We start from the raw sequence: 27,670 nt of genomic DNA, 5'->3' as shown, positions 1-27,670 counted from the left end.
TCTTTGTGATTCTCTTGTGGTTGTTTCTGTTCACCTGACTTCAAGTTCACTGATTCTTTCCTCTGATGTTGAGTCAATTAAGTGGAATTTTTTATTGCTGGTATTGTATTTTTCATTTTTAGTATTTCCAATTGTTTCATTTTCTTTGCTAACCATTTCTCAATGGGTACTCTCTATTTACACATGCACACATGTATATTAAACTGCAAGTATGGAGCTGAGTCAATATAAATTCTGGGGTGTCACTGAGTTCTAATCTATCTTGCAACAGTTAAAAGGTTGGTAAACATTTAATCAACTTTTCTTGACCTTTGCCCTGGGGAGATTCTGCCACCTTCCACCACTTCATCTGGGATGAAAATAGCCATGAGTTTCATCTCTCCCTAGGCCTGTTATTTTATTTATTTATTTATTTGGAACCTATGTTATTTAGATTTCTCTGAGTTCTCCACTGAGTTGTTTTTTTTTTTTTTTTAACAACTTAGCCAGTGTGTAACTTATATACAATAAATCTCACATATATAAAATACAGAGTTGGATACGATTTGACAGATGTATACACATGTAAAACAACCACCAGCATCAATATAAAACAGATCTCTATCACCCCTTAAAATTTTTCTTGTGTCTTTTTCCGGTCAATTCCTCACTCCTCCTTTGTCCCCCAGGCGATCATTGATCTGCATTGTGTTCCAGCAGGTTTGTTTGCAGTATCTAGATTTTATGGAAAGGTAATGTATTCTTGTATGTGTGGTCTCATTCACACAGTTTGAGTTTTATCTTCCTTGTTGTGTATATCAGCAGAGTAATAGTCTTTTACATGTATGGCTATACAACATTTCTTTTTATCTTTTGCCATGATCTGAGACATTTAAATTGTTTCCAGGTGTTGACTATTACCACCCCCCCCCAAAACTGCTGTCATTGTTTGAAAATAAGTTTACCTTTCTTTCTGGGTGAATACTTAGAAATGGGATAGCTGAGTGGTATGAGAAAGCATGTTTAACATTTTAAGAAACCACCAAACTATTTTACAAAGTGATTGTTCCTTTTTACATTCCCACCAGCAGCATTTAAAAAATTCCAGTTATCCCACATCATCACTAAGTCTTGGCATTGTCAAACTTTTAAAATTTAGACATTCCAATGGGTTTTTGCTTTATAATTAATATTATTGAACTAAGGAAGAGATATTTATGGGCTATTCATATATATATATATATTTATATTTATATTTGGTGGAATATCTGTTCAGATCTCTTGCCCGTTTTTAATTGAATTGTTTGCTTTCTTAGCGGTAAAATTTATATATTCTGGATTTAATTACTTTGCTGATATATGTGTGGCAAATGTTTTCTCCCAGTGTGTGACTTAGCTTTCTGTTTATTTAATGGCATCTTTTGAAGAGTAAAACATTTAAAATTTTGATGAAGTCTAATTTATTATTTTCTTTGATGTTTCATGATTTGTTTTTTTTTTTGTTTTTTTTTTTTTTTTTAAAGATTTTATTTATTTATTTGACAGAGAGAAATCACAAGTAAGCAGAGAGGCAGGCAGAGAGAGAGGAGGAAGCAGGCTCCCTGCTGAGCAGAAAGCCCGATGTGGGGCTTGAACCCAGGACCTGGGATCATGACCTGAGCCGAAGGCAGCGGCTTAACCCACTGAGCCACCCAGGCGCCCCCACATGATTTGTTTTTTTAATTTAAACATCTTTGCTTCATACAAGGTCACAAAGATTTTCTCCTGTTTTCTTCTACAAGTATTATCATTTTAATCTCCACATTTATGGCTGTGATCCATAGAGAATTAATTTCTGTATGTGGTGTGAAATATGGATCAATGTTCATTTTTTTCCATATGCATATCCAGTTGTTCCAACATCATTTATTGAAAAAGCCTTTTTTTTTCCGCCCTCATCGAATTGCCTTGATATGTTGGTTGTATAATTGAATACACAAATCTGGATCTGTTTTGGGGCTTGCTAGTCCACTAATCTCTATGTTACTCCTTTCAAACCAAGACCAAACTCTTTCAATTACTTCAGCTTTATAATAATTTTTAAATAAGGTATGTAAATCTTTAAGTGCTGTTTTTCTTCTTTAGTATTGATTTAGCTATTCTCTATATTCCATGTATTCCATTAAATCTTAGTATCATTTTTTCCATATCTCCTAAAACGATAGCTAGGATTTTAATTGGGATTGCTTTAAATTTATAGACTATTTAGGGAAATTGGTACATTAACAATATTAAGCATGATATACCTCTGCATTTCTTTGGCCTTCCTTATTTTATCTGAACACTGTTTGTAGTTTTCAGTATGAGGTCTTGCAAACTTTTGGTTAGATTTATTCCTAAATATTTCATATTAATTGATATTATTATATATGGATTTTTAAAAATATTAGTTCCCAGTTGTCTACTATTAATACAGAAATTACAACAGATTTTTGTAGATTAGCATACTTCCATGTGTAGTTGTATTTGCAGCTTTGCTAAATTCACCTCTTAGTTCTACCTGTTAAAGGCACATTTCACTTCATTGTGCTTCACAGATACTGTGTTTTTACAAATTGAAAGTTTGTGGCAACCCCAAATCCAGAAAGTCTTCTAGAGATATTTTTACAACAGCATTTGCTGACTTTGTGTATCTGTGTCACATTTTGGAATGATCATAGTATTTCAGAATTTTTCATTATTATATTTGTTATGGTGATCTGTGATCCTTGACTACAATGCACTGAAAGCTCAAATGACAGTTAGCATTTTTTAGCAATGAAGTACTTTTCAGGGGTGCCTGGATAGCTGAGTCAGTCAGGCTGCCAACTGTTGATTTTGGCTGTGGTCATGATTGTGGTGTGGTAGGATTAGGCTCTCCGTTGTTGGGGGTTGGCTCTTGCTCAGCAGGGAGTCTGCTTGGGATTCTCTCTCTCCCTCTCCTCCCACCCCTCCCCCCCAAACCCTGCCCTCTCGCTCACCTGCTGTCTAAAATAAATAAATCTAAATCTAAATCTAAAAAAGTAAAGTACTTTTCAATTAAGATGTGTACATTTTTTAGACATAATGCTTTTGTATACTTAATAAATTATAGTATGGTATAAACATAACTTTTATTTGCATTGGTAAACCTAAAATTCACTTGACTCACTTTATCGCAATTTTGCTTTATTGCCGTTATTTGAACCTAAACTTTCAATATCACTAGATATGCTTATGTTTGGTAGATCCCTCGGGAATTCCTACATGAACAATTATCATAGATACATACAACAAACAGGGACAGTTTTACCTCTCTCTAATCTTTCTGTCTTTTATTTTTCTCTCTTATTGCAATGACTAGGATCTAACTTCAATACAATTGATTAGGTGTGGTGAGAGGAGGCATCTTTGCCTTATTTCTGATCAAAGTAGAAAGTGTTAAGTCTTTAATTGTGGTACGACTTTTACTGTAGTTTATGCAGACCCCCTCTGATAGAGTTTTTAAAACTATAATTATGTAGTTTATCTAGCTAGTTTTCATTCTTGGGGCTGGAGTAGGAGAGTCTCTTGTGATTTTCTATAATCTAATCAGAAGTGAAGACACTGTACTTTGACTTTAAGCTAACTTGATACAGATGTGGATAAGTATTTCTATTTATAGAAGACTACCAGTATACATAAATAAAGAACAAGAGATTTCCCATTCTCAAAATCCTTCCTTCAAACTTGGTATTTCTCAATGTCATCTGTAATCGATCACACTGTACTATCTCCTCACCATAACTCCTTGTTCCTTTCACCTTTACTCTACTATTTTTATTGGAACTTGTCTCATAAAAGCTATAAATGTCTTTTAAATCTAAAAATCAGATGGCGTTTTCTCAATTCTTCTGCTATGGGCTGAATTGTGTCTTCACCCAAATTCATACGTTGCAGCTCTAAAAATCCCCAACGTATTTGGAGGCCGGGGCCTTTGGGAGATAATTGGGTATAAGGTAAGGTCCTGAAGGTGAGACCCTCATGATGGGATTAGTACCCTTAGAAGAAGAGAGAGCAGAGAACTTGCTCTTTCTCTCTCTCCTTGCACCATGTTAGGCTACAGTGAGAAAGTAGCCATGTACAAGCCGAGAAGAGAGCTTTTACCGAACCCAACCATGCTGGCATCTGATGTTGAGCTTTCAGCTTCCAGAACTGTGAAAAATTAATGTTTCCTGTTTAAGCCACCCAGTCTATGATATTTTGTTATATTGGACCAAGCTAATAGACCCCCTTTCCCTCTCAGACTAGCAAAATACACTTCTTTTTGAACATGTGTCCTCTTCTGTTTCCATTCTCATCACAGTTTTCTGATTGCTACTTCTCAGTCTTAGTCATAACAATTCTTCTCTAACTCTTAAATATGAATATTCCCCCAGGATAATGAATTCGGCAGTTTTCTCTCTCTACTTGCAGCCCTTGACATTAAACAGTTTGAATTGAAGTCAACTTTAAGAGCTTCCTCAGTGTGGAGAACCACACACTCATGTCTCTAATGCTTAATTAAAAATTCCAATTTTCAAATATTTCTCTACCTAGATGCCCTGCTAATAGTTCAAGATCCATGTGTACAAAACGGAATTCAATATTCCTTCTCTTAAGGCTTCTATTCCCTCTTTCTATTAATGGCACCATTATCTTTAGAGATAAAACCTCAAAGTCATCCTGTTCCTTGGATCTAGTCATTTGCCACGTGATGCCAACTTTAATTTTATAATATCTCTAGAACTTATCCTTTCCTGCTCCTTCCCACAGCTTCCTTCACTCCGCACATTCACTTACACTGTTTTCCCTCTCTGGGCTGAGTTTTTGCTAACGACTTTAGGGCCAAACCCTAGTCACTTTCAAAACTAAGCTCAAATTCCATGCATTCCAAGAAGTTATCCCTTCCTTTTTGCTGCCACTGCCCTAAAGCAATGTTTCTTATAAATATCATCATTTTTCTGCCTGTGCCTATCCTCCACTTCTTTTTATAGCCATTTATGAAAATATATTATCACCCATACTAGACTTTGAAGAAAATTAAAGGAATAATTTTGTATTTTTCAGAAACTCAATAAATATTGATTGAATTATAAGTTCATTTATTAATCTTTCATTATAAAACTTGTTTTCAAGAAGCAACACATTTTATAGGCTCCAATCTATTAGCCTTATTTTACTTCAATTTTGTAACTTTTTTAAACTGTTTTGTCTTTTATATTAGATATAATAATGGCCTAATATTAGTATATTTTATTGACATTAGCTCATATTTATTGAATACCAAATAATATATGATGCTGTGCTCAGTGCTTCTGAAGAGCAGTGAACTGTAGGAAACGTGTGGTTTTTCACTTAGCTACTCTCACAGAGAACTGGGAAAGAGGGTAGGTAATTACCTAAACCTTGTTGGCTTCTTTGTCACACTTTAGTAAACTTTAGTAAACTTCATAAATTTCTATCTATAACAAGATTTCTCCTTTCCAAAAAGGTAAGCAATAAATAAGAAAAGAGAAAAGGAAAGAAATAATAAAAAATAAATAAGTTGGTGAAGGTAGAATAATAAAATAGAAAAGGAAAATATATAGGAAAACATTTTGAAACACTTTTCTTCTCAATTTGTATATCATATATATATAAAAATATAAATATAAAAATATAAATATATATATAAATTTTATATATGTATATATATATATATATATATATATATATATATATATATAAAATCAGCACAAACACACAAGATCCGGTGAAAATAAAATGAAAAGATTGAGTGAATTTGATAATAAAGATTTAATCAGCTACCCTAACCCCTTCCATGTTTATAACAGATGAGTTCAAGCCAGTTCTGTCATTTGATTACAGCATAAAATAACTCATTGGAGGGACTCCTGGGTGGCTCAGTTGGTTAAGTATCTGCCTCAGGTCATGATCCCTGGATCCTGGGATGGAGTCCCACATGGGGCTCCTTGCTCAGCAGGGAGCCTGCTTCTTCCTCTGCCTGCCATTCCCACTGCTTGTGCTCTCTCTCTGGCAAATAAATAAGATCTTTAAAAAATAATAATAAAATTTTAAAAATAACTCATTGGAAGTCAAAAATTGAATAAATTGCGATCTACATGGACCAGTTAGATTGAGTCTGGAAACATACCTACTTGTTATTTATTTATTTATTTATTTATTTATTTATTTTTGAAGATTTTGGGCACCTGGGTGGTTCAGTCAGTTAAGCATCTGCCTTTGGCTCAGGTCATGATCTCAGGATCCTGGGATGAAGACCGGCAACAGGCTTCCTGCTCAGCCAGGAGCCTGCTTCTCCCTCTCCCTCAGCCCCTGCTCCCCACTCCCAGCCCCACCGCCCTGCTCATGCTAGTGCTCTTTTTCATTTTCTATTTCAAATAAATAAAAAAAATCTTTTTAAAAATTTTTTAAATTTATTTTAGAGAGAGAGAGTATGAGAGCAGTGGGTGGGGGGAGAACTTTAAGCAGACTATGCTGAGTGAGGAACTGAGGTGGGGCTTGATATGACATCCCTGAGATCACACCTGAGCTGAAAATAAGAGTTGGATGCTCAACCAGCTGAGCCACCCAGGTCCCGAGGTGCCCCCATACCTACTTTCTTTCTTTCTTTTTTTTTTTTTTTAAGATTTTATTTATTTATTTGACAGAGAGAGACACAGCGAGAGGAGGAACACAAGCAGGGGAAGTAGGAGAGGGAGAAACAGGCTTCTTGCTGAGCAGGGAGCCTGATGCAGGGCTGGATCCCCGTGCCCTGGGATCATGACCTGAGCTGAAGGCAGACGCTTAATGACTGAGCCACCCAGGTACTCCCCTCCCATACCTACTTTCAATTAAGTGGCAAAGATTGGATCATGAGTAAGGTTATTTAGAAAATATTTTTAGGTAATTGAAAAAGGGCTAAAGATAGCTTCTTGAGAAAGTGCAAAAGGTGGTGAGAAAATCATGAAAAAGAGTCTGGGGAAATACTGTAGAAACTACAGACAGCCAAAGCAATGTTATGGTATGTTTTAATATTAATTCATTAATGTTATTAATAATGATGTATGGGTGAGATGTAAGCCTCTGTTTGGACTAAGTAAAAATTTTTTTTAAGCTGAAGTATTTTCAACTCTCAAATTATTAAGGGTGGAACTTGAACTAAAATTACTGTTAAAAAGGGGTGCCTGGGTGGCTCAGTTGGTTAAACCACTGCCTTCAACTCAGGTCATGATCCCGGAGCCCGGGGATCAAGTCCCACATTGGGCTCCCAGTTCCATGGGGAGTCTGCTTCTCCCTCTGACCTTCTTCCCTCTCATGCTCTTTTTCTCTCTCTCTCAAATAAATAAATAAAAATCTAAAACAAACAAACAAAAAACAACAAAAGAAAAAAAGCATAAGGAAAATACATGGACAGTACTGTATCATATTTATTGAAAAACAAATCTGTGCATAAGCGGACCAGTGCAGTTCAAATTCATGTTTCTCAAAGTTCAGCTGTATATTGGAGTAAATTCTGGGCTGTCCATCTGCCTCAGTTCCCGTCTGACCCCATTACCTCAGTAACTTTGGGGTTTGGGCCAACTCATTGAAATCTGACTTCTGTTCTGCCATCTGTAAGTAGGAAGAGTTACAATACATAGTCTCTAACATCTTTCCTAGTTCTAATCTTCTGTTATGTAAATACCTATGTCTTTAGGTTCACTTTCACTTTTGTGTTCAAAATTGCTTGGAGCTTACTATGAACAGGAAGGCTTCTTTTAATTTTTCACATTTTGAATCAATTAGATGTAAAAATCATTAAAACAATATGGTTGTGGTTTTGGATTTAATGGGAAAGAACTCAGCCTTTCTCAACATGCAACTTTGTGAGTATCTGAATATTTACCTGCAAAGGACACATCCAGAAGCCAAAATTTACTTCTGGTAATGATTTCTTTTCATTTCATCATTATGTAAAATTCGAAAGGAATGGAATCTGTGCTGGATTCTTGCTGGCCTGGTTCTAAGCATGAGCATCAAGGATCTGTACCCCATTGCTGGTGACAGAGGTCATATTCTGTCTCAAGAATCAGAAGATCTCAGCTGCTGAGCTGAGAACTCAGGAAGGCCCCTGACTATCCATCATGTCCCCAGGAGCTTCCAGGGGAACATCTTTCTTGGGGTCTCCAGGGTGGGATTTTGGGGTGAATTGTAAATTGTAAAAGAGAGAGGTCTTTTCAAAATACAGCCTTTACATACCTTCTCCTCGCGTGTTACCCACCTAGCCCTTTCATGTGCTCACCATCCCAGAAGCTCTCCAAAACCCCTTTGAATAGGCTTTTTTACGGAGGCTTCATTAGATAGGGATGATTGATGAAATCATTGACCATTAGTGATTAACTCAACCTTCGGACTCTCTCCTCTCTCTAGAGACCAGGCTGGGATAGAGAATTCCGATCCTCTAATCATATGGTTGGTTCCCATGGCAACCAGGCCCCATCCTGAAGCTATCCAGGAGCCTTATCACTTTGGAGATTCTTTGGGTTTCAGCAGTTGTGTGCCAGGAAACAACAGGCAGAAGCCAAATATATATTTCTTATTCTGTCCCAGCGTGGCTGTGTTCCAATGAAACTTTATGGACACTGAAATTTGAATCTCATATAGTGTACATGTATCATGAAATATTCTTTGGATTTATTCAACCATTTAGTAACATAAAGACCATTCTTAGCTCTAGGGCAGAACAAAAACAGGCAGCAGGTTGGATTTTGCCATTGTTTGCCAACCCCTGACTTAAGAGGTCCCAAGAAGGGCACCTGGGTGTCTCAGTCAATTGAGCATCTGACTCTTGATTTCAGCTCAGGTCATGACCTCAGTGTCCAAGATTGAGCCCTCCCCCTGCCTCAAGCTCTGCGTTGGCATGGAGCCCGCTTAAGATTCTTTCTGCCCACTGTGTCCCCCTGCCCCACCCACTCTCACACATTCTCTTTCTCTTAAAAAAAAAAGTGAGGAGAATTCCTGAAAGTCCAGTGTTTTCCTGAGTGGTGGTTTAGCTCTATCTGACCTTCCCAGTCCTGGCCCAGTGTAGACCTCTTCAGTGCCTGTGCTTTTACTATTGATATATTTGTTCCTGTTCTTGTTTTTTCTCTTTGTTGAGAGAAGGTACTTACAAGTCTTAAGTTTTCATGGCTTTATAGTTTGCAGCCCTTTTTCTCAAGGATCTTGAGAAAGGTTTCATGGGCTGGATTAGAAGACTCAGGAGAGTCACTATTGTGTTTTCTTTCAGAATCTTTTTTCCAAATATAACAGGTTAAATCTATTTTCCTCCACCAGAGGGTGAGTTCTGTACTAGTCCAGTTACCCCTTCCTTCCCACCAAAAATGAGGCCACTTTGATATGATATCTTCTCATTGTTAAAATGTTAATTCAAATGCCCCATAGGTGTGACAGTCAAAACCAGAATCCACTTTACTCTTGTTAGGAATCCCAGCATCTCTTATTTTAATCAGACTCTGGGTGACTTAACTTGATTTCACAAATATCCTAAAATTAACATGCTGGTTAATCTCTCCCTACCCATCTCTTAAACCATTCTACAAAAGACGTACACACTGAGAAGTTAACATTGAGTCGATATGGAGAACAGTTAACATATGAAAGCAGTGATTGAAGGCAAGATTGGTTGTATAACAATATGAGTCATTTGCCAATCTAGCATTCTAGGAAAGGAAATCAGATACCACAGAATTTCTATTTCAACTTGGTTGTTACAGGTTTATTTTGTTTAAAAATTTTCCACATTGGGAGTAAGGTGGGCTTATAGAAAATAGTATGTACTTCACTGATGTAAAGCATGCTTGATTTATATCACAGGTTTGGTTTCATGAGTGGAAAAACAGATTTAAAATTTAGCATAGTCAGGGCGCCTGGGTGGCTCAGTGGGTTAAAGCCTCTGCCTTCGGCTCAGGTCATGATCTCAGGGTCCTGGGATCAAGCCCCACATCAGGATCTCTGCTCAGCAGGGAGCCTGCTTCCCCCTCTCTCTCTGCCTGCCTCTCTGCCTACTTGTGATCTCTCTCTGTCAAATAAATAAATAAAATCTAAAAAAAAATAATAATAAAAAAATAAAAATAAATAAAATTTAGCATAGTCCATCAGTTTTTAATTCTAATATTTTATTAAAGAAATTTGGCATGCGACTCAGCTAATGGGATTATATATGATAAAACCAAATTAGAATCTTACTCTTCTGGACTATACTGTAAACTCTATTATTTTATAAACCAATAAAAGGCACCCTAACTACTGACATAGATATTATTTTCTTGGTATGCATTAATGTTCTTCAAGTGGAGAATGTTTTGCAAGTTTTTATAGGACCAAGCAGTTGGTGTATATTAGAGTTCCCTTAAACTGGCTTTGAAAGGTAATAGGAAAGGTGTCATAGGTATAAAACATTACTCAGTCTTTCTGAGGAAATAGAATAAATTTGTCAGTCTTTTATTTAGTGACTTCTTTTAGCAGGATTCTCTTGTACAATGCCTTTGCATAGATTATCTTTCCTAGTCCTTCATATATCCCTGTTTCATCATCATTTTACCATTTTACATTTGAGGTAACAGAAGCTCAATGAAATTAAGAAACCTTTCCATTGATGTGCTACTGCTAAGTAGGAATTGTGACAGTCAACATTAATCATTATGTGTTGGCCACCAGGCACTTTCCTAAGTGCTTTGCATTTATCATTTTGTTTAGTTTCAAAACACATTAATGAGACAGTTGCTATTAGGATCCCTATTTTCCAGATGGAGAAAGCGGAGGTGAAGTTAAGAACTTAACTAAGGTCACAGAGCTGATAGATGGTAGAGGTAAGGACCAGACACAGACCACCTGGTCCCAGAGCCTGAGCTCCATCACTGCTCCACTAACTCTACTACCTGAGGGTACAGTGGTGTGAACTGATGTCTCCAAGCATGAAGTCTGTCTCCTACCACTCATCTCCAGAGATAGAGGTGTAAATATAAAATCTCGGGCACTTAAAAAAATCGGCATTGTGCAAGAGGGCAAATAATTGTGTACATGTATGTATGCATGTATATGAAATGGAAGAAGCGTTTCCAGGTCTTCCTGGCCGGCCAAAATTAAAAAGAAAAGAAAGTAGAGAAGTTCTGATGTTAGATGGTCATTAGTTTTATTTTCCCACTTGAGTGAAATTTATCAGTCAGCCCAATTGTTTAAGCATCATGGACTTGTTTTCATTCTACAAGTTTCGTCAGGCTGTATTATCTATATCATAATGGATTCTGTAGGCTGTTCAAGAGTGTGACCTTACCGAGTGCTTTTTTGCAGGTAGTTAAGGCAGCTTTTTACCTTACCTGCAAATTTAAATCAAATATCGTTGAGAGTACAGGCATTTCTAAAACAACACCATATATGTATTCCTGAAAAACCTTGTGTGCTGTAAAACTGCACTAAAAATAAAAGATCTTGTGGGAGGAAAATGTGTTAGGGTGAAACCAGCCCAAAGTTTGAGCACCAACAAGAGCAGTAACAATTGTAAAAGCTATATATACCAGCTTAGGTAAAAACAAAACAAAACAAAAAAACCAAAACCAGTTGCATTCTAAGGAATTCTAAAGAATACTGTACTGCCGCAATCAACGATGAGTCTGACATGAGGGGAAAGGGTGAAAGTAGTTTGATGGGAAGGAACTATAAGAAAGTGCAGAGCCTGCAGAGTTAGGGCGCCAAGGAAGAATATAGAGGAAAACCACCGCAGTAAGTACTTCCAAGATGGAACATGAGGTCAGGAAGAATGTGGAGTGGTTAGAGATGTGGCATAACTGCTACTTTATACTGACATTATTCCCCTCTTTATGACTGCGTCTGAGTCAGTTCACGTCACAGAAATATACAGTATTTAGCTGAAAATAGATAAAAACAAAATGGCTGTTTATGGTGTAGAAAGGAATTCCATTTTGCATTTAACTCCTTTCATACTAATTGTTATGTTTTCAGTAAATGTATTTTTAAATGACTAAGTCTCTAAGGAACTATTTTAGTAATAAAACAATGATGGGAATCACAGAAATAGCTGCAGGAAATTGTTTCATATATTTCAGGAGCAGAATATTGGAATATTTATCTGATTTCCTTATGACCTACATGATTTACTCTAAGTGGTAATTATATTTAATTTGAAGACATACTAACTGCATGTATTCAAATTTCAGTGATAGTCACACTAAAAGTCTTAAACATAGAGATTTAGGATTTATAATCCCAAAGGTTTTGCTGCTTAGTTATAAAACATTCTGTGAACGTTTTGATATAAAAACTGAGAATCACATAAAACATTCCGTATTGTCATAAAAACAGAAACTTAGAGTTAAAATCTCTCTACTATAGATGATACTAAACTCTCCTATTGCTTCAAAGATGTCAGAGAATTGCTCCCAATTCCAACGAAAAAAAAAATGTGAATCATACCCACCTTGTTTTTAATAGAGAATTAATACAGTTTGAGGTACCTGAGTGGCTCTGTTGATTGAGTGTCTGACTCTTAATTTTGGCTTGGGTTGTGATCTCAGGGTCCTAGGATTGAGCCCCATGTGTGTCTCTGTGCTCAGCGGAGTCTGCTTCTCTCTCTCTCTCTGCTCTGCCCCTCACACTTTCTCTCCCTCTCTCAAATAAATAAATAAATCATTAAAAAAAAAAAGAAAATACAGTTTGTTAAACTAGAATTATCAGTATTAAATATAATTTTCATTATAATTATTATTAAACATAAGTTGTATGGGTACTCTAGCTTTAGGGAGGCAGTTGTCATCGGGCAAGGGGGGGGGTTTCTGGCATTTTGACTCCTAGAACTGAGGTTACTGTTGCCCTTAGAGTTGACTTCTTTGTTTTGGGAAGGTTGGCGGTATGGGCTCTCTAGTTACAAAATTCAAGGTAAGTACCCTGCACTCTTCTTAAAATAGCTGAGGACACCTTACACTGGTGTGCAGATGCAGTCTTGGAAGGGGAACGCTCTGTGTATAACATAAACTGGAGTCAGCTTTCCCACCTCTGGGCTTTTGAAGAAGGAGAAATTACTTTCCAAAAGGAGATTTTAGCAAAAGAGTTGGAGCGCACTGACTCCCACAAGGTGTTATGTAATAGTGAAAACCCAAATTCTGGGCTCAAAATGATTGAATAACCAAAGTCATGGGAAATGGATTGTGGACTCTTTGATTGCTCTCCATGAGCCTTAGAGTCTTTCCTTGGCTGCAGTATTGAGAAGAAAATTCAGAGGAAGACGTCTTCAAGGTCCTTCAGCCCCCATATCCAGTCAGTAGCTAAGGGCTGTAGATTCTCTACCTGAAATACTTCTGGAATTGATCCACTTTTTCATGCTAAGGTCATTATTTAGTCCAACCCAGATCAGCCTCCTGGTTGATCTGACACATTTCTCATTCTCCATTCCAAATCATCCTTTAAAAATACAATCTAATCTATTCACATTCTTACATCTTAGTCTTTCAGGTGGTTGCTCTTAGAATAGTTTTTCTTTGTTTAACGAGGTTTAGAGAGCCCTCCACAATCCTGACCTCTGCCTGTCTTGGCTCCCTCCGCCTTCACCTTGCTCTCCCTGACCCCATGCTCTGGCTATGCTGGAATTATTTCAGTTCCTAGATCATGGCTAGGTCTGGTTCTGTTTGGAACTCTCTTCACCTGGTTCAGGGTCACAGCTCAGCTCAGATGTCTCTGCCTCCCGGGACTGGGTATGGATCCCTGATTTGTGCTCTGAGAGCACTCACTTGTCCTTCCCCTTTCTGGGGAACTGGTATGTCAGAAAGAGTTCTCCTGCCAGACTGTGAGCTCCAAGAGGGCAGGTGATGTCCCTTATTCACTGCTCTGTCCCTGTGCCTGGAAGAAGGCCTATCACATAGTAGGCTACCACAAATACCTGTTGAACAGAATGAAAAGTGAATGAAAGTGAAATATCAAAGAGTCTGTGGGAGTGGAGATGATGAAAAAGAAAAGGCCAATGGCACTTGAGATCAAGTATGTTAAAAGCCAAAAGGTTCATGAGCTTTAACTTTTCGGAGATTATCATGTCAGGGTGTCAGTGACGCAGCAGAAGCAAAAGCCAGGAATTGTAGACTTAGGAATAAATTATTTTTTAAGGAAGTGAACATGGTACCTAAGTCCTGATCTTTTAAGAAGTGTGACCATAAGGGACATTGGCTTGCCTTTTTTTTTTTTTTTTTTAACCTTAGTCCTGGGAGTGACTTGGACATTCTTACCAGTTTTTCTAATACTTTGGTCTGCTTTCCTGATAGATCACAGAGGAAAGTTCTATAAATAGTTCCCGCTGCAAAATAAAAAGAAACACATTGTAAAAGGCTGATTTATGGGATTTTATTTATTTCTTTCAATTTTTTGAAGAAAAAAACATTTTTAGATTTCTGGTCTACCTGAAAATTAAGCTTGACACCAGTTTATGAAAATGGTAATGGCTTTGTGCTGCTGGATGCAAACTTTATCCTCACTAAGGCAGTTTTTGTTTTCTAAGTTCTCTTCTTCTTTCAGCTACTCTTAAAAATTTAGACTTTGGAATTCGCTCTTAAAACACATCCCTTTCACACAGATTGTGGCCTGGCTAGGTGCTAGGCCTGAGATTGGAAATCAGATATAACTATTTGCTTTTACTATGGAGACTTAGTTCTTAGGCTCCTCCCCCCACCCCAGCTTCTAATTTGAAATCTGCTCTTTAGGACCTGCTGTCGTAAAAGAGGATATCGATGTCATTGTTTCCTTTCAGATCTTTTTATAAGTAGAAAACAAGACTTTTATGTGTAACTCTGGAGTTGGAATCACGGACAGGCCCCTTACCTGAACAATCACACATCTTGGTTATTAATATGAGGCCAACAGCTGGGTCATTATTCTCACCATAGCAGTTAATCACTTACTAGTAAAAGGAAGAGAACATTTAATACGTTTGAGGGCTGTTTAATCATCAACCTTGAGGATGGCAGATACCTCTCCAAGTTTCTGAGAACATACATCCCACTGCTCATCAAGGCCTTGTCACCAAGTTTATTACTTTAATTTTTTTCCCCTTACCGTGTTACTCTCACTTCCCCAATCAGCCACTGACCAAGCCATTTCCAAAGTCACTGCTAATGTTACACCTGAAAATCATCACTTGTTTAGTTGAAGAACGTATTCTGTATTCCTAGCAGGCAAACACAAAACAAGCATAGGTTTCCAAGGTATCAGCACTAAGTGCATCTGTTTCGTAATGTAATTTCATCGGCTGAGCAGATGAAGAATGCTAATTAGCTTGTTTATACATATGTGATTTAATGAGACTAAACACTTAACTGATCTTAAAGTAAGCACAACTTGTTTCCTGTTCCTGTTTTTACTTAATAAAAAACAGTGTTAGACACATTTTCTGGGAATTATAGTGTCGCGCAATATAGGAGAAAAAAGAATTTCAAGGTGGGCTGCTGAGTTTTACCCTGCAGCACGATTGAATAGGAGGCTGAGAATCAAAATATTGGGTTTGGGGACAAGGGTTGAAATTCAACATTAATGAGAAGTTAAACTTAGTGGGAGACTTTATCATAAACTGTTTTATGACAGACTCCTAAGTCCCAAATTGAAATTCTGATATGTTCCAGAATAACTTATTCTAGGGAGGAGTTCTATACCTTCATCAGATCCAATCTAAAATCTTCTAATTTTTTTGTTGTTGTTCTTGCTTGATTTCTTACTTTCTTTCTTTCTCTTTCTTTCTTTCCTTTTTTTTTTTGAGTACTCTCTTCTTCTAGTTATTATAGTTAATTTTGATATAACTGAAATCATGGCATTCAGTTAATATAGCTCTTCTTCCTGAAAATTAATATAAAATAATGGTATTATAATTTTATAGTTATTTAATATTATCCACTGTGCTGCCCTTTTTTATTTTGAAGTTGTACAAAACTGAATCCACGTAGGTTGCTATGTTTTGGGAGTGAATTGGGTAGAGGAGATGAGAAAGTGACTCTGGCCCTATAGCGGAATTCTGTTTGGATTAAAATGCTTCAGTTAACCTGCTCAGCTTTCTAAAACCAGGAGTCAGCAACCTATGGCTTGATCCAAATTGATAGGGTGAATCTGAGGGCCAAATCCACAGCCTGTTCTTGCAAATAAAGTTTTATTGGAACACATCCATTCCTCCTTTGTGTATCAGCTGTGGTTGCTTTCATGCAGCAATGGCAAGAATTAAATCACTGATAGAAAACTGAATTTATCTACTCTCTGGCCCTTTACAGAAAGGTCCACTGTCCACTGATCTAAAGCATTTTTGAGGGTGGGAGTTAGTGAATAGTAATAGTTACATTCAGATGCATTTAAGATTGAGTGACATATATTTTCTCAGAACTGAATCTTAAAATAAATGTGGTTGAAAGCCTGGGATTTTTAGGTCTTTCAGACTCCAAGTAACCATTCCCTTCTGTCACTGAATTACCTTTGGGTCACTCAGTAGCCTGCTGAGAGAACTCCGTATTCTATTCTAGCAGAAAATGTCATCTGCTCATGAATAGATAGGATCTTCCTTGTATCTTCTTGAAGACTCATAAATTACATGTGATCACAGATTTGGGGGAGGACTTCAAGTAACAGAGAGTAGCAGCAGCTTCTACTGACCTGTCAGCATCCGTAATCTTCCCCCATACCTAATAATCTATGACACTCCCCAAGGGCCGTCAGATGACAAATTTAGCTTCTTTAGTTGTCCCAGTTAAGAAAATGAATTGTCCATTGTCCTAAACTTATTAGAGAACTTATCTGTGACAAATTACAAGCTATGGCTTGTACACTTTAACAACATATTAAAAGCACTGAGGCACACAGAAAAGAAGTCACTGAACTCCAGTTCTAAAGACTGAAATACAAGGCTTTATCCTGGATCATTCAACTACTCCCAGCCTATGAGCAAGAGAATTATGTTCTTATTTGCTTTTTAATATAAACTTGTAAACCATATCTTTAAATGAATCCTGGTTTTTGAACTAAGCCTGATGATGTAGAAACTGGTCTAGGAATTTGTGTTCATAGAAAATACATTGGCTCTGGTGTCACATGGACCCTAGTTTGAAACCTAGCTCTGTCACTTTTCTAGCACATCAGAGGAAAGAAAATAATCTCAATTGTTGAGGCTCTGGCGCATTGGGGATAATAATAATGTGCCATATGGTTGCTGTGAGGCTTAACTGTAAATACAGAATCCTCAGCACTGTGCCAGGCATGTCATTGGAAGTAAGTAAACCAGGGCTCTTTTGCACTCTTTTTGTGTGTGTGTGTGTGTGTTTTTTAATTTTCAAAGAATGGAAACAATGATCCCAGTTAATCAAGATCATTAGTATTACTGACAAACTGAATTCCCAACCAGACATTTTCAAGTGACAGATAACTAATTATCAATGGGCTGTGGATTGTGTGTGGGGATTCATGGTCACAACATTAACACAAACAAAAGTATAAGAGAAATATGCTGGAATAGCTATATGTATGATTTCAGCTGGCCTCTGGGAGGAGATGCCTTCTTAGTTTATTCCAGTGTCATCTAGACTCAGATCCATAGACCCAGGAGTATTTTGAAAAAGTAGTATTTGTTTTTAATTTTGATTTATTTTTAAATTATTTTGCTATTTATAGAAACAAGTATCTTCTTTTGCTGTAATCATTTCAATTAATCTTTTTTTCATCTGAAATTCAGAATTTCAGATCCCAAAACATATCCTTGAGCAGCACTACATACATTTTTTTTTTCCTTTAAATATTGGGAGACACTGGTTTCTGTTATCCTGATTTTTCAGAAAGGAGAGCATAATGAGAATGCAGTGCTTAGCACTAAGATGTAGATTTATTTATACTTGGCTTTTGTCATAAAACTGTAAAGTTCCATTCTTGTGGAATCAAACTAGACCAAATGGGCTATAAAAATGGAAATCAGTAATTGTGGTAGGGACAGTTGGGAGAAAATTATGCTCCTTTTGAAAACTACTAAAACCAAGTATTTTACTAGTATACTAAAATGCACAGATACTAAATAAAGATCTTCACCAAATGGTTCATCCATTTTGTAACTGACACGTTCACCAGAATTTTCTTCTTCTTGAAAATGACACTTGAATGCATCGTCTTTGCTTTTTTATACCTATATTTTTCTGTTTTCCTAAGTATACAAAATCATTTACCTTTCTATTCTGACTTTCTACTTCCATAGACACCCCAGTCACCAGTATCCTTGATCTGCTAGTGGCATCCATTGGTCAGTCCCACGGAAGAAGAACAGCTCACCCGGAAGTACTCTGTAGCAGCTACTAACACCATGTTCTGCACCAAGCTGAAGGATCTCAAGATCACAGGGGAGTGCCCTTTGTCCTTACTGGCACCAGGGCAGGTTCCCCAGGAGCCAGCGGAAGAGGTAGCAGGAAGCTCAGAGAGTAGCAAAGCAACTCTGCCCATCTGTCAGGATGTCCCTGAGAAGAATGTACAAAGAAGTTCTCCTCAAAGAAAGACCAGTAGGAGCCGAGTCTATCTTCACACATTAGCGGAGAGTATTTGCAAACTGATTTTTCCTGAGGTGAGTGCTTTACCTTTTGAGATTTTACTGATATTGTGAAAATGGTAAAAGAATATTTTTTAAGGAAAATGTTAACCCTTGTTTTCTCACTTGCAAGGCTATAACATCTAAACACACTTCTTGAAAGTGATTGTGTTCTTAAATTGTGTTTACTCTTAATAAATGTTTAAGATCTTGAATTCTTTTCAGCAGGATCCTGCACTCTGATGAACTTTATGACTTTGAACAACTGCTTAACTCCTCTTATCCTCACCTTCCTTATCTGTGAAATGATAGTAATAACAGTACCTGCTCCTAGAGTTTTAATGAGCATGAAGGAACTTAATCCACAGCTCTTGCCATACCATAAGTGCCTGGTAGTTGTTACCTATTCTCTTAAAATTAAATTCCTGGAAGAATAACTTACCTCCTGTCCATTTTCTTCTAATTCCAAAGAGCATCATATGTTCCCTGCCAATTTGTTGAGTTGGGAAAATCTCCATTTTCCTTCTCCAGCTCTGCATCTGAGGTCTCTGCGAAAGCCAGTTCTTGACCTGCTTCCTTGAGTCAGCATCATGGCCCTGTGCTTGCTTGCCCGTTAGCTTGGACACTTCCTGATGTAGCTCTGTGAGCTTCATAGCCTCATGTCACATTGATATCTGGAGCCCCTTCTGCTAATCCACCTATAAGAGAACCTGGGGACAGGGCAGTACCTTATGAGGTCACATATCTTAGAATAGAAGGGTATGTGGAGAGCTCCTCTCCCCCTGCAGGGCTAACAAGAAGAGTAGCTGACAAGTCTTCATGATGTCTTCCTCCCTCTGGCAGTGTTCACAGTTTTCTATAAACTCACTTTATCTGAGAGATTGGACATTGACCTGATCCGACCCCAGCTATAATAATCCACTGAACATTTTTAATTCACCCAACACCCACCCTGTTTTGTGCAGAGCACTGAAAAAACCATGGACTGCTGACTTTTCAAACTTAAAGGAACTTCGGAGGTAATCTTGTTTCATTCCCAGAACGACTTAGGGAGGTTAAATGACTAAAGTCCCACAGCTTCCGAAAGGTAGAGCATTACTGCTGTCAACGGTATGGCTAGAGTGACTGAGAAAGAAGAGACTAGCATTAAAGCTTGAAGATGGAGAAATTAGAATCAACAGAAAGTTGAGGGAGTTTACTTCAGATACAGTATTAGCACAATAGTACTTTGGTTAATGGCCTTTGAAATGGAAATATGTCATTATTCTCACACCACCCCAGTTACTAGACAGCCAGCTTTGGCTGGGATGAGCGATGTCGTCCTTCTCAGGGAGTTGGTTGGCATCATCCTCTGGGAAGTGTTTGGGACTCTCATTTCCAAGAACAGAGTGAGACGTGCAGAGATGAACAGATGGTGAGGATGGGAAAGCTGGAGAGCTTCCATGCCTTCCCTGGGTCCTGTCATTACCATGTTGGCTTTATTATTTTGTTGGATAAATTTTGAATTCCTGCCATTGAAGTCAGACAAATGTTGGAATCGCTTTTAAAAACATTCTGAATACCAACTCTAAATGATATTTTACCTTTTCTCTTTTTCTTCATTTGGAATAATCTCTGTTGTTTGTGAACTCACAGGAAAATACATCAAAATTTGACTACAGCGTCATGTAGCAGGGAAGGCAAAGCTGTCAGAACTCTAGGGGGTAAAATGGGTACATTTGGCATTAATGACTAGAACTCTGACAACTGAGGCCATTTGTCTTTTAACAGTAAAATGTCCCGGTGCTGGATGTGTTTGGACTGGGCGGTGTTCAGTGTGGATTACTTCAACTGTCCAAACATCAGCATGTCTTTAGTCAAATATAACTTTTTTTCACTGATTCTTTTTCATGTGGCTAGATTTGTATGTAAGCCTCCATACTTCATAAATATTTGACGATCTGCTAATCTCTCTTAACAGCTTATTTTCTCTAACTTGTTGGTTAGTAGGACGTAGAGCGTTTAGTTTGGCTAAGTTTAGTTTAGTTTCAATTCTATCAGCAACCTAAGGGAAAGACTCAAAACAGCATTGGACAGGATTGTAGTTCTTGTTTTAGATAATTAGATTTAACTCCGCAGTCATGGTGCTTTGAGTTTGTTTGGGGGTTTTCTTTGGTGGGGGAGGGGACAAGTGTCCTTAGCAGATTTAGAACAGGGAGATGTCATTCCAGTTGTGGAATAGAAGGACCTGAAAATGTGTTATTGCTCATCCAATGCAAAATTTTCATTTCGTTTTTTTTTTTCAATAAATTCCAGATTTTTTCCCCTTAAGCTCGATATGCTCTTTAAAACTGAAAGTCCTTTCCATAACTCATTTTATTAAAACAGAAGCTTGCTCTATTTTGCTTAACTCTGCTGCCTCATTTGACCAGTGGAAACTGTAAGAGGGATATAAATAGTTCTTAGGGGAAAAGGAATTTCCCAACTTGGAACACAACCAAAAAATTCTTCACTTTCCTCTGGGCAAACTACAGAAAGAATCAACAGTTATATATACACATATAGATACATATAGTTTTTATATGGAATGCAAAACATTGGCAGTCTAGCCAACAAGTACTCTATGTCCAGCTTACCAACTAGTTAGAGAAAACAAGGTGTTAAGAGAGATTAATAGATCATCAAGTATTTATGAAGTATGGAGGCTTACATACAAATAACTTACAATGTGGAAAAACTCATGAAATACTCAGAAATCAAGAGAGTAAAAAAGTAAGGTAAATGGGAGATTTGTTTCAAATCAACGATCAGCTTGCCTTGGTGAAAGCTTGGATTTAAGGGTTTAGAGAAAGGGTAAAGATGGAGATAGCTCAAGTTTTCTAGGCCAGGACCTGTAAATCAAATATGAAATATAAACTTGCATTTGTAGCTGAGAAAATCAGCGGGGTGGGGGGGGGGCGCCGGGTGTAGGGTTTGTGAAGAGAACAGGAATTTGCTTGGCTGGAGCCATGCTGAGATTGAAGCCTTGGCAGCACATCCAAGAGGATTTCCTGACCCAGCGGAAGTGGTGCCCACAATTCCCTCATGGAAGACCTGGCATTACCAACTGGAATCTTCTATTTGGATTCCGATTCAGCCTGACCTTGTTTTGTGGCTGTCAGTGAGACCACCCACAAAGGGCGAAGGCTGTAAGCCATAGCCCACATCATCCAAAGTCAAATTAGTTAAAGGGCATTGTTTGTTCCCAGAGCTGAGAAACTTCTAGAAAATTAGTCCCCGTTTCCAAAGTGTAAATTCACCGCACTCATCAGTAAAGTGATCATGTTTCTGCTGGGTAGAAACTTCCAGGACACATTTTTTTAAAATATCTGTCTTCAAGTAAATTATTATTCAAGGGAATGTTTAAAACTTTTCTTTTCACTTTTTAGTTGGAGCGGCTGAACCTTGCACTTCAGAGGACATTGGCGAAACACAAAATAAAAGAAAGCAGGTAAACTGAACCACTTAAGTTGTGTGACCCACCCATGGCACTTAACTGATACCACTACAAATAACCACCCCTTAGTGAAGGCCACGACATGTTTCGAATCGCTGTGGTATTGGAGAAACTAGACTTAGTGTTTTAACTGCCACTAATCTGAAAGTTAGTGCATTTATTTTTCACACTGAATACATCCTTGAGCTCAGATTTATATAAAATGTTTAGGACTTTACAGCTGTTCAGGAAAAGGCAGAGCTGAGTATTAAGCCTGTTCTTTCCGGAGTCCGTGATCTTAACCATGTTTCCCTATACTGCTGCTTTTAACAAGCCATAAGACATATTCTTTCCTACTAGAGGTAATGTCAGTACTTCAGAGGTAAGGCGGGGATCCCAGGTGATCAGTACAGACTCCTGCCTGAAGGATACAGCCAAGAGGTGGCAAAGGGTCCCAGTGCCCAGTCCAGGGATGGGGAGAGGAATTCCCACACACTTTAAACTTTCAGCTGCCACAGCCAGAGAAGACTGAAGAAGAATCAAAGTTGGGTGGGTGCTTAAAAGGGAGGGGTTGACTCAGGAGGCTCGAGGCAACAGCTGTTTATCAGTCCTAAGGGAAGTGGTTCCACATTTTCATAACCAGTTTGATTCTATTTGTATGCACTGGCCGAGTATCTTCCGTTTATACTTTTTTCTTGCATGCTGTCTTTGAAATTTTTTTGAAGAAAGCTTTCTGTAAAGGGTTAATATATAAGGGTTTTTTTTTTTTAAGCTGCTTTATAGAGTTAATTTTGCATAAATATCTTAGCGTATTTACTGCTGGAGGGTCATTTTACTGGCCTTGTTTTTGATTCCTTGGAATCTCAAGGATTGTTTCATTTGTAAATAATAAAATAAATACTTGTGTTCAAATTTGCAGAATTGAACATTGCAGCTTTGCAAACCAATGCCATCGTTGGGAATATTTTACACGTTCATTCATCTATTTCTCATGAGTGGATTACCTGTCCTTCATTTTCCCTGTTGACTAACTGGCCCTGGACTGCAGGCAGCAGGCAAGCCAAGAAAGGGTCAGGAAGGGTCCAGAAGGAGCGAGTGTGACTCTCTGTGTCTGACAGAAGCTTTGTTTATACAAGTGATATGAAAAGCATTCCAGAATGCCTCTGACCTTAATTCTCAGTCAAGCTGATAAGATAGCCAAGTCATTGTAGCTCCCCTGCTGTGTCTGTCTGCTTAAATCCTTGACAGCCAGTCAGCTCAAAATTGATTCTCAGGGCTCTGTGTTCTGAAATGTTCCTAAGCTAGATGCTGCAGGGGCTCAGTTAGAATGTATTCCCAGTTGTGCAGCTCTTTAAAAATACCTCAAAACTTAAAAAAAAAAAAAAATCATTTTTTTTGGAAAGCTGAAGTTTTTTTTACTGGTTCCTTGATTTCTTAAGGAGCTGATTATACTTTTAAATTGTGCTAATGATAATTATTCAGTTGTTGCAATAAGATGACAAACTTTTTTTCTCATGACTGCCTGCTGATATGCTAAATGGCTTCTCTCTGTTTTGCTTTTTTAGTTCTTGGATCTATTTTTTGTTTCCTTTTTTCCCCCATCTTCATTTTGGAAAGTGTGCTGTCATATCTACTGCTCTCAACCTGCCAACCACTGAACATAACTCTTTTTTTGGACTGTTTATTATAGTATTTGAAAAGCAAAAAAATCAATATATTAAACAATAAACTGTCCCTAAATGAAGACTGGAGCCCCCTGCCCCCCACCTTTTAAGTGAATTAATTTTAATACAGTCATTGTGATATCTCTCTGGGTTGGTTTCACAGAGAGCTTTTGCTTTGTCTTTTCTGGGGATCTTCTGATCACATCAGCATATCTGTGCAAGGCTGGTGTGTGTGTGTGGGTGTGTGGGTGTGGGTGTATGTGTACGTGTGTGTATAAGCACACACACATTTGCTGGCACATATGCAAGTTTAGTCTTTTTTTTTTTTGAAGGTAAAGCTAGAGGACTTATTTTTAATTGCATTATTCGCTGTTTGCACTAAGTTTTGCTCACATCTCATATCATGGGTTCAGGAAATTGGCAGAATTAGGGTACCCTGAGCAGAAATGCTTTCATTTCTTTAGGAAAACAGAACAAAACAAAACAGAAATTGAGCAAATGAGAAAAATAAGCAAGTCTGAAGATGATTAATATAAAATATAATAAGAGGTTTGGGGATATCTAGACACAAACTAAATAGAAAATTAGATATTGAGCCTCAACCAATTTAGATAAGGAAGTATTTCTACCTAGCATTTTAAACAATTATAAGCAACGTACCTTTATGTGATAAAGTAGTGGACTGAGCAGTTTTCCTTCTTGAAAATATTTCCTTTTGAAACTTCTCTACATGTATTGTGTTTTATTGAAATCTGTTTAAAATTTAGATTTTTGTCTGTTTGTAAACTTGGCTTATCTAATGGCAAATTGAACTACAGATAGAATCTTAGGTGTCTTTTAACATGTGTTAGTAATTTGGCCAATTTGGTTATCATAAGTCATCTCTGTCAGAAATCATCAAAACATAATTAGGCAAACATGAATCAGTAAGTCATCTAGTGGAAATTACTAAAACTTTTTATTGGTCAAAATGTATGCTATTATATTATCAACTTCTATGCTGTAAAAACCAGTGCAGTGATTGAATAAAGAATAGATTTCTTTAGTTACTGATTTTTATACACATAGCTCAATGTAATAATGCCTGAGAGTTAAATATATAGAACCTTAAACTCAGCAATATATGCTACATATTTGCTTTAAAAAAGAAGATAGCGGGGGTGTCTGGGTGGCTCATTCTGTTAAGCGTCTGCCTTTGGCTCAGCTCATGATCCCAGGGTCCTGGGATCCAGCCCTGAGTTGGCTTTCTGCTCAGTGGAGAGTCTGCTTCTCCCTCTGCCCACTTCTCCCTCACCTGCTGCTCCCCCAGCTTGTGCCCCTCTCTCTTGGTCAAATAAATAAATTTAAAAATCTTTAAAAAAAAGAAAGAAAGAAAGAAAGCAAAGAAGAAAGATAATGGGACTTAAAAAGGGAAATCCATCAGTGCATGAACTTTTCTTCTTGGTTGTATTATCGGAAGAACCCTGGGCAGCTGTATTACCATCCCCTATTCTGATTCCCAGCCAGTGTAAACCTCTATAGTATTAGCTTTCTAAAGTAAGGTAAATATGGTAAATATGCTTCAAAAAATGAGGAAACACTCCAAATCAGGTGTATTTTGGGGTTGCACATGTCATTGCTCCTTTCTTGTAAACTTGGTAGTCAAGATTTGCCTCTACAGAAAAGGCAACTCCGACTATTTTCTGTCGTCATGTCTGTATGTTACAATCAGAAGGTGTAGCAAGCATTTGTCAGTTTGTAATTTAAGATGTTGACATATTTTCAGGAAATCTTTGGAAAGAGAAGACTTGGAAAAAATAATTACAGACCAAGCAGTTGCAGCAGGTAATAGAATTGTTTAAGTATATGTAATTAGGGAGTAATCATACTTATAGGACTAATATTTTACCTGTAAACTAATATTTTCTACTGGTAGAAAATATTTACCTGTAGAACTAAAATTTTCTCCTAAAATAGTCATATTTGTTTTTGATGACTTCCAGTATGAAGTATTCAGTATAATATATTGTGTTAACATAAAGAGTAATTCTTTTTCATGCTGTGTATTTTTGTTTGACGGAAAACATTTCCTCTTCTTTATAATGTTTATTTGCTGAGACATAGATAAGGCTGCATGGGAAGCTGACTCATTGACATTTACATGCTTTGGCCTTGAACATAACTAAGTATTCCTTATTTATTCATGAAAAATCTTATTCAACAAAGTAAAATAAAGAAATTTTTTGAAGGTTGGAAGCAATCCTGGGAAAAAGGATTAGCGGTGTTCTTGTATTAATAATTAGTTTATGGGAAGGAAGTAGATGAGTAACTTTGTTGTACTGTCCTTTTTAAAGTTGGAGGACATGGACCAATGGGTTAAATCTTTCCAAAGCTACAAGATATTAAGAATTTAATGATGATGATGATGGTGATGGTGATGGCTAACATACTGAGTCCTTCCCAGGAGCTGGGCACTATTCTAAATAGTCTCTACACATCACAACAGTGCTATGAAAAGGGCACTATTATTTTTCCAAATTATAGATGAGGGGGAAAAAATGACACACAGAATTTAAAAAATAAGGAAGATTAAGGAAGGAGAAGTTACAGGAAGTAAATGAATTCCAAACAAATATTCATTCCAGTAACATTTAAACAACAAGAATGTTGTTTTGCTTTAAAAAAAAATTAAGCTTTGCGCAGTGGCAGTATCATAGCCAATGAGGTTTATCCGAGGCGTGATTATTGCTAATTAAAAAAAAATTAAATGACTTTATATCATCTCTAGAGAAAAATGATAAAATTGAGTTTCATGACCAGTGATTTCAAATTCATTCCTGTTAACATTTCTACTGAGGGAGCGAGGCCCTCCAGGTATGGACAGTGCCCCTTCATCAAAATGTCCTGTGTTTATCATTAACAGAATGACGGGAGAGCTTTTTCTGAAATGAACTTGATTCCGTAGTACTGATTGTTCTTTTGTAAGAACAACAGTCTCTTTAGGGAGATTAAAAGTTGTGTATTATACTTAATTTATCATGGTTTCATAATTAACTGATGGGGAATTTTTATTTGGAGTTTCCAGAATTGTGGAAACTCATCGATGTGGGTAATTTGAATATAGATGATTAATTTTGGTCAGAACTCTTGTTACCAGAGGTAAAGGGCACTAAACCCTCAAATCAAACGGTGTTAAAAATAGTAGTAACTGTGCAGCTCTTCCCAGAATGATATAGATATGGCAGAAAATGTATTCTTTGCTTTCAGGAGTTCCAGTGGAAATCGTCAAAGAGTCTCTCGGGGAAGAGCTTTTCAAAATATGTTACGAGGAAGATGAACACATTCTAGGTGTGGTTGGAGGAACCCTCAAAGATTTTTTAAATAGCTTCAGCACCCTCCTGAAACAGAGCAGCCACTGCCAAGAAGCAGAAAAGAGAGACAGGTTTGAGGACGCTTCCATTCTGTGCCTGGATAAAGACCACGATTTCTTAAATGTGTACTATTTTTTCCCTAAGAGAATCACGTCCCTGATTCTTCCTGGCATCATGAAGGCTGCTGCTCGCGTGTTGTACGAAACCGAAGTGGAGGTGTCCATCCTGCCTCCCTGCTTCCGGAATGACGGCAGCGAGTTCGTCAATCAGCCCTATTTGTTATACTCCCTCCACATCAAAAGCACCAAACCTTCCCTGTCCCCGGGGAAGCCCCAGTCCTCGCTGGTGATTCCCGCGTCCCTCTTCTGCAAGACCTTTCCTTTTCACTTCATGTTTGACAAGGACTTGACGATTCTGCAGTTTGGCAATGGCATTAGAAGGCTGATGAACAGGAAGGACTTCCAAGGAAAGCCGAATTTTGATGAGTACTTTGAAATTCTGACTCCCAAAATCAACCAAACGTTTAGTGGGATCATGGCTATGCTGAACATGCAGTTTGTCGTCCGAGTGAGGAGGTGGGACAACTCTGTGAAGAAATCTTCAAGGGTAAGGAAAATGTCATAGTAGTTGG

The 27,670-nt window shown here is 37.6% G+C and overlaps 1 protein-coding gene and 1 pseudogene across 6 annotated transcripts in view; both read left to right on the top strand.

Annotated features, from left to right (window-relative positions):
• GUCY1A1 (guanylate cyclase 1 soluble subunit alpha 1) overlaps window positions 1-27,670 on the top strand; it is a 61,407-nt gene that overhangs the window by 13,898 nt on the left and 19,839 nt on the right. For all 6 annotated transcript variants that reach the window (XM_047717827.1, XM_047717826.1, XM_047717825.1 and 3 more), the window contains 4 exons: window positions 18,248-18,607; window positions 21,979-22,040; window positions 25,455-25,513; window positions 26,936-27,645. In XM_047717827.1, the coding sequence (XP_047573783.1) occupies window positions 18,353-18,607; window positions 21,979-22,040; window positions 25,455-25,513; window positions 26,936-27,645 (1,086 nt within the window). In that variant the 5' untranslated portion in view covers window positions 18,248-18,352. The remainder of the gene's footprint in view (window positions 1-18,247; window positions 18,608-21,978; window positions 22,041-25,454; window positions 25,514-26,935; window positions 27,646-27,670) is intronic.
• Window positions 26,360-26,492, top strand: LOC125094449 (uncharacterized; annotated as a pseudogene).

The sequence above is a fragment of the Lutra lutra genome, chromosome 2 (genome assembly GCF_902655055.1).
Source record: "Lutra lutra chromosome 2, mLutLut1.2, whole genome shotgun sequence".
In the NCBI taxonomy this organism is placed as follows: Eukaryota; Metazoa; Chordata; class Mammalia; order Carnivora; family Mustelidae; genus Lutra; species Lutra lutra.
Note: the sequence above shows the minus strand (reverse complement) of the source record. Positions and strands in the feature narration are given on the sequence as shown.